The following is a 12,348-nucleotide window of genomic DNA, read 5'->3' as shown; positions in this document are numbered from 1 at the left end:
GAGAAAGCAGGAACGTGCTTTCTGAAAGAGCACCCCGCGACAGGGGCACTGCGGAAGTCTACCCGCTTTACCACAGATTAGGTCCACATTCCACCGACGTGGTTACCAGCTCCTCTGCAGAGACTCTAAAAATTGATTTATGGACAAGCAAGACAGCAGTTGCACAAAGAGCTAAGGATTATTAACAGGAGCTTACTTGATGGAAGCATCTGTGTTATAATATTTACAAGGATGCAGGCACTTGGGGAATCAGAGCTAGAGTTTCAGGATCTCTCTTTCATATGCGTCTATTAAGGTAGACGCTCAACACGTTTCAAAGAAAACAAATAAAAAGATTAAAAGCATGAAAATGTTGGACCAAGTTCAATATATACGTCAATGATACAACAGGGTATTCATGTGGGTTTTATTGGCTGCCTGTTTGCTCTCAGCCCTGTAAGTATACTGCGGAAGGTGACATCAGATGGTTCTATCTACTACTTGGGTGATCTGAAGCAAGAAAGATGAACTACAGGAAGTTTCCAGCACATAACAGGTCCTCAAAAAAAATGCCTCTTTCCCTATTCTCCCACAGTTAGAAGAGTAATTGCTGAGGTGGGACACATGAAAAAATCAAGAAACCAGGCAAGCACTAAACAGCAATGTAAGGAAATAGTAAAGAAATGTCTTGAGAAAATGTCATGATTAGGCACCAGGTTAATGGTACAGTTAATATGAGGAGAGATTATTATCGTGGAAAAGAAGTGGAATTCTTCACAATATGGAGCAACAGAGAGATACTGAAGAATTTTAAAATCTTTAAATTTGTAATGTGGTTCATCCCCAATGTGAAAACTGCTGGTTAAAGAAAATATGAGGTTTTAGGGGACAGAGAACAAAGCGTGTCCCCAGGCTCAGTATGGAAATGACAGAGACCCAAGACCACCTGAACTGTGAAAAGCCAATTGTAAGAACCATTCTTCTGGGAAATTTTGGTGGAGGACTAGGGAAGGCGTGAGATCAAGGGTCTAACACATAAAGGAATCACTTTATAAATTTTATAAAATGGCAAAGACAGGAGTGAAAAGTGGCACAGAGACCACCAGAAGCAGAGTTAGGGTCTTATGGGAGAATATTTAAGAAATAAGTTAGACACAGTAAGAAGAATTGTCACATAGTGATTACTAATCAAATCAAGGCCATTTAGTCAAAAACAAGAAAAAATCTTCACAAGGAAACACAAAGGAACCCAGAAAGTGTATAAGGGATATTTTCTGCTCTGAGGTCTCTTTACTTAACAAGTCTCCAAATGTATTATTATTATTATTGTTTTTCCAAATGTATTATTTTTAAACTAATAGAGTATGATACAGAGAAGGAGAAAACAAACCCAGAAACAGACAGTAGAACGGTCATGTAGAGAAGCAGGCATGGCAGTTAAGATATAACATCATACTAAAGTGTTTTCAATTTACATATTATTACTAAAAGATTTTCCAGTTCACACCATGAAGGCATGAACCTCCACCTCTGACCAATGGGGAGGGTCTCGAGGGGAGCAACCAAAGCCCTCGAGCGCAACCGGCCAGGCCTGCAGCATCTCTGGAAGCAGCCTAGTCAATGTTGGCCGAGGGGTGCCATCTGCTTGTGCCATCTCTTTCATCAGCACATTCAAAGCGTGTTAGGTACCTGTCGTGTCCAGGCACTGAGCTGGGAGATGGGACCACCAGTCCCTGCCCACAGAGCACTTCGTTCTGGAGCGGATGCAGACATGCAAACAGTTGTGATACAAGAGGATCACTGCCCAGGAGGGGCACAGGAGAAGTTCAGGGCTGGACCCAGAAGAGTCCTTGGAGATCATCTGGTCCACCTATTCCTTTTACAGACAAAGAAACAGAGGCAGAGAGAGATGAAGTGGCCTGTGCAAAGCCATCGGGCAGTGGCTTCTGGAAGCTAATCTAAATGCTTGCTCAATATGCTGATATAAAAATCAGTTTTATTTCCATAAACAGTTTGGTAGCCTCCACAACAGGGTCTGTAGTAGATTGAATTATATTCCCCTAAAACTCACTGAAGCTTGAACTGTATCCCCTAAGTTTTATGTATTAGAAACTTGGACACCACTGTGATTGTTAAGAGAATGGGAAATCCTATTATGGTAATTGAAAGGTGGAGCCTTGAAGAGGTGATTGGATTGTAGGACCATACCATAATGAATGGATTAAAAATGGTGGTCAGGGGCATGGTTCTGAGGGCTTTAAAAGAAGAGGAGAGTCTGTCTTACTCTCTTTCTCTGGTCTCTGATCTCTCTGCTTCCACCATCTTGCAATGTGAGACCCCTGGGTCACTGTCACCACCACCAGATGGACTTCGGTCTTCCCAGCCTCAGAAACTGTAAGCAATAAATTCTATTTTTCTTTGTAAATCACCCAGATTCAAGTGTTTTGTTATAAGCAACAAAAACGGACTAATACAGTGTCCGACTATATCAGTAGAGTGTCATATTTCAAGGTAATAGTTTTGATATTTTTAGCAAATAGATTCCACAGGCTTAACAATAATACATCCACTCACCCCCTCTGTGTCCCCATTTCCCACTTTAAATGATTAGGCGCATTCATCTTGACAGTAAGTGGGGAGAGAAAACAAGGGAGGATCCTGAGGAAGCCACAGCCAAGACTGTGCTTGGCAGATGGGTACAGAGAACGCTCTAATGAGCACACGCCTCTCCTCTCCTGGAGCTGGTGTTTCTCATTGCACGCATGTCTTCTGTCTGATTTCTAGGTGATATATGGCATCTTTTGCATGTTTTAAAACTATGTATAAATGGTATCGTCTTGTCTGTAGAAATTTTTTAACTGCCCTTCCTTTATCGATGCTGCCAACTGTCCGCATCCACTAAGACTGTTCATTAGATTAACGGTTGGCTCTGCTTTGAAGCTTCCATCATCAAGGGCGATGGAAGGGCGAGATCTGGGTGAAGATTCTGCATGAGAAAGACACCACTGCCAGTTATGAGTATCTATTGCCCAAAACTAAACCTTGAGCTTGCAGGGACTAATATCCATATCATGGTCTTCTCTGGGCTAAAAGTGGCACTTGAGCCCCACTGGTTTCCACAGGAGCAATGGCAGATGCACATCACAGGCAGAATTAACTCAAGAGTCGTGACAGGAGGGTGTTCTCAATTGAGTGCCCTAGAGTAAATAGTAATTACATGCTCCTTCAAGATACTCTCAGCCTGAGACAGGGAAAGAAGAGAGTCATGGATGGCTGACCACAAAACCCTTAACGTGCACACGTGTACACACGCGCTCAGGCTGGTCACAAGTCTGGATTTGGAATTTTCTTAGGAGGGTGATGTCAGTTTCTACAAGTCCCTTGAAATATTCAAATCAGGCCACCTTAGAGGCATCAGAAATTGCCCTTACCTGTTCCCATTCTTTTTTCCTTGCTAAGTACTCCCTAAAGATGCATTGTCAAATATATGGAAAACAAGCAACCCCCATTAGTTACGCTGTAAAGGGAAGAAGGATTGGCCCTATGCAGAAACTACACTCCAGTGACTCCAGACAGTTATGGACACCCAAGACAACCCACTTAAACTGTTTCCTACCTTCACGTCTGGACTTCAGCAGCTAGGCTAGGCTATGGAGAGCAAATTTCCATGAGAGGTAAAAGGCTTGGCCAGATCATCCCAAATCCCAGACAAGCAGTGGGAAGATGCTCACTTGGTTACTGCTATAGAAACTCAGCCACCCTCAGCAGGGAATTGTGAAGGACGAGGGCATGTCTCTAAACTACCTCCAGAGCAGCACCTTTTCCTATATTCGTGAGCTGTCCAGGAGGACTTTGAGAGGAATGTGCGGATTTTGAAAGTTTCCTCCCTCTTTGCCTTTTTGGCGGGAAGCCTTGGAAAATGATCACAGTAGCCAAAATGTCATCATCATCACAACAATGGCTTTGAGAGTTTATTAACTAGCAGGCACTGTTCAAAGGACTTTGCATGAGTCTCCTTTAATCCTCACAACAACTCGACGAGGGAGGTGCTCTTATCAGCCCCTTTCTACAGGTGAGGAAACCGAGTGTTAAGTGGAGAAGCTGGGACATTTGCCCAAGTTCTCAGCTAGTACGAGGTGGATAAGGGCCCGGTAGATTGGCTCTAAAGCCTGTTCTTCACCCAAACTGCTTCACGGAAGTCACCATGCAGGAGTAATTTAGTTTAAAACTGAGTACTCCCCCAACCTTTTTTTTTTTGGTGGCTGGCCGGTATGGGGATCCGAACCCTTGATCTTGGTGTTTTAACTCCACGGTCTAACCAACTGAGCTAAGTGGCCGGCCCAGCACTCCCATCTTTAAAGGCATGTTTATCCTCTGATTTTTATCTTAGCTTCACATCAGTCTTGCAAGACGCTCAAAACAGGTATTAGCCCCATTCAGCAGGTGAAGGAATTAAGCTACAGAGAAATGAAGGACTTGGGGAGGTTACCCCATTTGGCAGCTCCCCTCCCAAATGACAACTGTGCCCCTCTCTTTGGATGCTGCTAAAGGACCTTTAGCAGACCTGGAGGACCAGGTGCCCTGGCATTCCAGCCATGGAGAAGCCTCAATACAACGGCTGGGGTGCAGGATTGGGAGGGGAGGAGCATTCAGACCACAGAGGTGCAAAAGTCAGGTCTCTACAAATTAAAACCAAAATTAAAATACAGAGTTTGGATACCTGTTTTTGAACAAGTAGTCCTGACCAGTTTTCCACTAACCTCCCAGATGTATCTATAGACAGGAGAAGGTGAGGACAGAGAACACACCAAGGAAAATGATGGTAGAGCCACGAAGCCCACGAAAAGCCATGCCTGGGCCCGCAGCCGTGGATGATAGGGCCACAGGCTGGCTGGCCTATGTTATCGGTTATATTAGGAGCACAATGTACTGGGTTCACCATGACAAGCACTTCTAAAAATGTAAACTTGTGGAGCTGGGGGCCCTAAGAGATCTTCTTCCTGTCTCATTTTATGATCAAGGGAACTGAGGCCCCAAGAGCAAGGGCATCTTAATTACCACTGATCTTGTTTTCCTCCTTGGCACACCACGCTGTCCCTCCGACCACCAGAGCCTGCAGATGGGAGCAGCCCTCAACACTGGGCCTCTCTCCAGCTGGCTTTATGTGTTAACTTTTTATTTCAAAATAATTATAGATTCCCAGGGAGCTGCAAAGAAAATGTACAGGGAGGCCCTATGCACCCTTCATTCTGCCCCCACCCCCAGCTGACTTATATGCATACAACATTCATAATTTTGATATAATCTCAGATATACTTGGGATGATAGGTCCTTTCCTGAGACTGACTTAGGAGCAAACAATCCATGACACTTCTTTCTCATATCTTATCCCCTCATTGCCATAAACCCTCATTGCCATAAACCCTCATTGCCATAAACCCTCACACACACACACACACACACACACACACACACACACACACACACACACCACACACAGCCTAATCAGCAATAATTTCACTCCTGAATATTGCTGGAAAGATCACTAAGCCAAGCTAATCAATTGTCTCAGCCAGCCACTAGTCCCCAGGAGATGCCTAGACTTTTCATTGCTATCAGTTAACCCTCAGCAGCCTGAGTTTTAATCCTCTGTCTTCCAAGCGAGAGCAGAAATACTGTTCTGGGAAGAAACCAGAACCTAAAATGATGTTCATAACTTGACACCTTTCAAAAGCCTTGTCTGTGCTAATGGAAGCAGACACTTTGGAAAACTTCAGAAGGAAGGTCTCTCTCTCATGTGTACCACCTGGGACCACAGCAGTTAAAGCAGGAGGAGGAGCACAGGGGCACTAGCGAGTCTGAACAGCCAGAGGAAGCAGGTACAGCTCGGAGAGGGGAGAGGAGAGAGCATGACAAACGAGGGAAATATTCACAGGAGAGACACAAGTTTAGCAATTAAATTTGACATCGACTTAGACAAAGCATCTTTACTGAACAGGATAAAATTCCTGGGAAGATTTGTGCTCATATAAATAAAAGATACACTTCAATAATTTTTTTTTTTTCCTGTACAGAGGAACATGACAGCAGGAGGGAGGGACAGAGAGGGGAGAAAGGCTGGGGCAAATACCATGAGCAATGGGTCATGAGCTGATGTAGTAGTTAAGGCAGGTGGACATTCATAGCTTCAAATCACTCCTCCTGTGATTACGGGATTAGAAGTGCCCCCTTGAGAGAAGAGATTCTGCAATTCACTTTACATGCATTTATTGAGCACATATTATGTGCCAGGTGCTGCGTTAGGCACTGGAGAATGCAAATGTGAACTGTAAAGAGGCAAGAAGGGCGGCAGTGATGATTCAAGTGTCCAGGAGCAGCACCTACCACCTGCTAGGAGGGAGCAGAGGGGGCTGAGTGAGAGTATGGGGCACTTTGTAAGTTTGGGTGGCACTGCGATTCACATTCTGGGTCCTCTGCTTCAATCAGAAAACAAATGGCTCATCAGTGGGGAAAGAAAAGGAGGAGGGCTCAGCCCTCACGATAGTGGTCCCTACAACGAGACATACTAGGACGTTGCTGTCAGCACTGGGGACACCCCACGAGAGGACACCTCTTGCAGGAAGTCTGGGGATGCACACTTGGCTGTTGGATTGTGATCATGTTGAGAGGAAGGAGGACAGAGAAGGCACCTGCTGCCCTCTAAATGCAGCCCTGTTGGCTTCACAGCCAGGACTGGCCTGGTCTGCTGTAGGGGTAGAGCATGAACTGGCCTCTGTGGGGTGAACTAAGGTGCAGGAGTGACTTGGAGACCCAAGAACAAAACTGCTCATTGGAATGTGAGCCAGGGCCAAGAGAGCTGACCGAACTCAGTTTCTTCAGAGTGGGGAAGAGGCAGGCCTTCCCCCGACTGAGGAATGCTGCCCAAAGCCCAGCTCACGTCCTCTGCTTTCCCGCAGGGGTTGAAAGCCCTAACTTCTGTCCAGGCTTGAAGGTCTCCCAATGAACCCTGATCTCTGGCTCCCTCATGGAACAACCCATGAAAGGATGAAGCTGGAAGTCTTGCTGACACAGAACTCCACTGGATGGAGGCACGGGGAGCCTGCGTTTAGTGGTGCAACATGGTGTGTGCAGACATGAGGGCTCTGCGCTGAGCAAATGAAAGTGCCAGCAGTTATTGGCACAGGCTAAGCACTTCCTGAGCATTTCATCTTCCCAACAAGCCTACAAGGTAGGTTCTATTGTTATCCCCATTTAGCAGATGGGAAAAGTGAGGCCTGGAGGGATTCAGTAGCTTGAGTCTTGCAGCTGAGGAAGGGTGGTGCTAGGACTTGAACCCTGATGGTCTGACAGCACGTGCTCAGCCACGGCTCCCTACTGTCCATGAGAGGCAGGTGTTAGGCCAAGAAGGCAGCATGACCCACAACGGGCTGGGCTGCCAAGGAGAATGAAGCGTAGGTCCTGTCCTGATGCAGCTCCTAGTCTCACGAGGGAGACCCACAGAAACAGTCACACCATAAGGGGTGGACTTGATAATGCAGGAAGGTCAGCTGGGACCATGACAGCCCCAGGAAGAGGAAAAAGGCGTCACAGAAAAATGGATGTAGACTTGTTTTAAATGCCACCTTGACATGCAAAGGCAAATACGAGACTCACAGGCCACTGAGCATGGAGCACTAAGAGAGAGAAGAGTGCCCAGGTATGGGGGACACAAAAAGCCAAAAGATCCTATACCAAGAAAGTCAGCTTCCTGGTGCCTCTGCTGACCCCCTGAAGCAGGGGAAAGGGCACAAGTGAAAGAAATAGAAACAGCTCACTTGGTTAGTGGCAGAAAAAAGGACAAGTGTCCACAGAGCATTCAGAATCCTCCCATATCAGGGGTTCCTGTCCTTCCTTTTCAAGCTGAGGAAGGAAGCCTCACTCCAGGCCAGCCATATGGCTCTGACTTTCCCCTCTCATCTGCTATCCTCAAGAGAATGAGGGGACAGGGAGGCCAGAACGCTTGCCTGGACTGACTCCTGACCTCAGAGAGGCCTTGACATTGCTTGACCCTGGCCAAGTTGCTCCTGGCTCTCTGGCTGGAGATCAGAGTTCTCCACCTGCCTTCCCCTGGGCATGGTGAACCAGACGGGCTTTGGGGGCCTCATGGGAAGAGAGCAGAGCAGGAGGACCACGGACAGACCCCATCACAGATCAGAGCGAGGGGAGGGGGCCCTGTGGAGGCGTGGATTTCCTTTCAGAGGGGAAGACAGAGCCCTGGACTTTTCAGAGGCACGGCCAAGGTGGGGGAGAATCCGCTCCCCTGGCCCCACCAGGCAGCAAGGGGAACTCTCCAGCTGCTGGTAAATTGAGCTATACTCCTGTCTCCGCGTTCTCACCTCCGGACCTGAGGAGGAGAATTGATTTAGGGAGTTGAAGGCACACAGCCCCTCCAGGCCCTTGGTGAACTGGAGACCGCGGCTGCTGTGGGGGACTTCTGAACGCATCAGCTGACTCCAGCTTCAGAGCTGCTGCCAGTTTCCATTTTCGCTCGCTCCGTGCAACGATTCCCCTCTCTCCCCAGCTCCGCCCTGCCTTCCACTTTGCCGAGCACAGAAGTTGTACAGCAGCCTGAAAATGCTGATGGCTTAACTGGTTTAATTTTTTTCCCCAGCAGCCCTGAGGGGTTTTAACTCTTTCCTCCTGCAGAAACCCTGCTTTTGGAGTTGAATGTTTAAACTCTCACTGGGAGACTCATAAATATTCGGAGTCACTCTCTCCCTCTCTGTTTGATTAGGAAATGAGCCTTTAACTCAATGTAATCCCCAAGCCATTAACAAAAAAGCCCTCAACAGCTCCACTATTAGAATTTCACTCTTAACCCGCTGAGGATTGAATTAGATTAACATAACTACCCACAATCTGAGTTTATTTTCTGTGCCAGATAGAAATGTGTTTTCAAGAAAGGCGAGAGAGGGGAGGGAAAGGAGGAGGGAGAGAAAGAAGGGAGGATAATGAAATGTAAAAATAGAGATAAGAAAAAGATGGACAGATATACTGTAGAAGTGAAGTGATAGCGAGAAGAGCTGTGCATGGTCTTTGGTGTAAATCCAGCCAGCTGCCATTGTTTTACTTATGGGGTATTTGCAGAGGCCTCAGCTATGCTATGTAAAATCGTTTGAATTAGGGGAGCACTTTCCAGGTATTTGCGATTCCTTCTTCCTCGAGATTGATGGTCCTGCACCTGAGCCTGCTGTATTCCAAAGCACCTGCTCATCAGCTCCACTGTCCCCAATTTGGGAGGGGATCAGAACTGGATTCCTATGTGCTCGAGAGAGGGGAGGACAATAAAACAACAGTGCATGCACACAGGCAACTGCTGGTTTACATTCAGAGAAATAAACAATGACAAGGATGGAATGGGTTAGATTTTGCAGACATGAAGTCACAGACAGCCCCGTGACCAATTGCATTTAAGAAATCAGTTTGGAAAAAAAATGAGTTTGATGGGAGCTGAGACCACATAAAATTAATCGCTATTGAAGCAGAAATTAAGTAATCGGAGGCTGCCTTATGCAAATGCATGGAAATTTCCCCCAATTGCGTCTCTATAACTAGTCCAATGGGGAAAAACCATTTCTTGAACTTGAGGACGAAGGCCAGGCCCTCCATCACATTGCCAAACAAGCCCCCATCCCACCTGAAAGTATCTGCAGGTAGCCAAAAGAAGGGGCGGTTCTTACCAAAAAATATTCTTCCACCAAAAGTTCTTCCAAAAAATATTCTTCTTTCTCGACACTTAACGCTAATGAGAACACAGGATTTGTTCAGGACCTTCTCCCACTGCGTTTAACCGTGAGTATGGGCCAGGCAGGCTCCAGTGTGCATGTTGGAGAGGGAAGGGAAGGGTTTGCTCTTGCACTCAAAGGTTAAAAAAAAAAAAAAAAAGCCACACTTTCTCTAAAAAGCCACTGAGATCTGAAAGTCCAAGAAGTTCAGCTTTCCGGAGAGCAGACTGCTCTGATTTCTGAACGCAATGTCTCAATCGCTTGATTTACTTGAGCTTTAATTAACAATAACCCACCAAATCCCACTTCAGCATTATTGTGAGAAAACTGTTGATGGATACGTTTGTCAAAACAGAGTCCCTTGGAATAGGAAAAAAATAATACTGCTACATGTATAATACACTTAACCTGTTTTGTTTTGTTTTGCTTTTCTTCTGGATTTCTTGGACTTTCCCTTCCTTTCATACTAGGTCATAAATAGTGACATTTACTCCTTTTTACACCAAACTCCTTATTCTGAATTTCTCCACTGATGAATGTGGTCTTATTACCTGACCATATAAAGTTCACCTTCTGATTTCTTATTCCTCCCTGATCCCCATTCCCCCTCCAAAAGAATGAATGGATGGATGAAAGACATTAACGACCTTACATAAAATGCAGATGAAAATAAAGAACACAGAAAAGGAAAGTCAAGGTTTCATAAAAGTCAAAATAAAAATGAGATCAAATTGCCTCTCTAAACACATGTGTGTATGTCCATATTAACTTTCATCGAGTTAGGTTTGCTGACAAAACTATTTTGTTTGTAATCCCAAACAATCCAGACTTAGTTGCTTTGTTTAATGCTTTTAAATTGTTGGAAAGATTATTTCTTTGTTAGGATATTGTTTTCCCAAACAAATCAAGAAGTAGTTTTCAGCAATACAGCATATGGTAACCATCGTATAAGTAAATAGAAACCCACGGTGAAAAGATTGAGGTACATTTAAAAAGTTGTACGTAGCATACATTAAGCATCATCATATATTTTTTTCCCCAAGACTTAGGGCTATTATTCCTTTGTAAATATTATAACACAAATCCCCCCAAGTGCAGGATTTTTGGTTAATACTACCCATTATCTTTAGAAACTAAAGTCCCAAGGGCTCCACAGGAAGCTTGTGGCAGGTAAGCCTGTGAACACAGGACAGTGGCTGGGGAGTGCCATGTCCAGAGCCACCCAATGTGCACACCGAGCCTGCACACTGTTAGAACTGTCTGAAACAAGCATGGCTTTGGCCAGAATTGTGATATTAAGTTTCTTTTGCATGAAGGATGCAGAGCGAAGTACTCAAGAGCCTTCCACACCTGGCTTTCTGAGTCTCTCGCCCCCGCTCCCCCCAAAATCCCCTTTCCGGATTAAGAAAATGCACCACGTGACTGGGCTAGTGAAAGCGTGTGAGGCAAGGCACCTTCCCAGCTCTCATCTCAATTTCTCCAAGCAAAGTCGCTCTGTAGAGGGGATAAAACCCCTCATTTTCCTTGGAGGTGCTATAGAAAACTGGTCTGCTGGGCAAGGGTGACTCTTCCTGGTCCTGGAAGCCCCCAGGTTGAGACCAAATCTGCCGGGAGCCCTCCATCATCACCTGTCCTGTGTGCCCTGGTCTGCCCCTCCGCCACCTCCCCCCGCTCCCCAAACGCGGAGCTGCCAGCAAATAAAAGTTTTCACGCTGGGAGACTCACCACCCTGCTGAGCCACACGGAAACTTTCCCTTGCCCTTTTGATTTACTTACTTCTTCTCAGCGAAAACACACACAAATAAAAGAAAACCAACTGATTCCCAATGAGTTTGCGTCACCATCGCACCCAGCCATTCCGGGACCCTGTGACCTTCCCGTGACACACTAAGGAAGGCAACATTTTCCTCCGAGCCACACAGAGATGCTTTGGAGTGCGGAAAACTGGGATGAGAGAACAGGCGTGGGGAGATATTTTTATCCATTAAAAAAGAGAGAGAGAGGGAGAGAGAAAGAGAGAAGGGGTGTGTGTAGGAAAAGGGACAGAAAGGTACAGGGCCGCGTCTGGGGAGGAAAAGGGAGAAGTTGGGTCACTTACATGCTGGGGGCTGGGGCAGAACGTCTACCCTCAGGTGTTTCCACTTGCTGATGGCTCCTTGCTCCGCTCCTCCGGCACCAGCTGACAGTCCCCTGTCTGTGTCTCTTTGTGACTAAGGACACAGTACTCCCAACCTATAAATAGATCCCGACTCTGTGATTGATATAACAGGCAGCTGACAAAAAAAAAAAAAAAAAAAAAAAAAAACCCACAACCATAACCAGGTCTTAAACAAAACAGCCGAAAGCTCCAGACTTTCAACTCCATGGAGCCCTTTGCAGACTCCAAAGCCACTGATGCGCACAGGAAAGGCAGGATGAGAAGAAAAATATAAAATAAGTAAAGGGTAGGAGAAACTGGGGGAGGGCAAGTACCAGGGGGTTGGGGGAGAGTGAAAGACAATGGCTCCTCGGGCGGCGCAGCGGTCACTTGGGGTCACGGGGGAGCTGGTGAAGGATGGGCAGCAGAGAGCGAGGGGAGGAGCCGGGCAGGAGGTCCTGACCCCGT

The 12,348-nt window shown here is 46.3% G+C and overlaps 1 protein-coding gene across 1 annotated transcript in view; it reads right to left on the bottom strand.

The window, feature by feature from the left end:
• ESRRB (estrogen related receptor beta) overlaps positions 1 to 11,965 on the bottom strand; it is a 162,737-nt gene extending 150,772 nt beyond the window's left edge. The window contains exon 1 of the mRNA XM_063090650.1: positions 11,842 to 11,965. Coding sequence (XP_062946720.1) covers positions 11,842 to 11,843 — 2 coding nt within the window. The 5' untranslated portion in view covers positions 11,844 to 11,965. The remainder of the gene's footprint in view (positions 1 to 11,841) is intronic.
• Between the last annotated feature and the right edge of the window lie 383 nt (positions 11,966 to 12,348).

The sequence above is a fragment of the Cynocephalus volans genome, chromosome 3, assembly GCF_027409185.1.
Source record: "Cynocephalus volans isolate mCynVol1 chromosome 3, mCynVol1.pri, whole genome shotgun sequence".
Classification (NCBI taxonomy): Eukaryota; Metazoa; Chordata; class Mammalia; order Dermoptera; family Cynocephalidae; genus Cynocephalus; species Cynocephalus volans.
The sequence above is the reverse complement of the archived record's forward strand: the minus strand, read 5'-3'. Positions and strand labels throughout refer to the sequence as shown.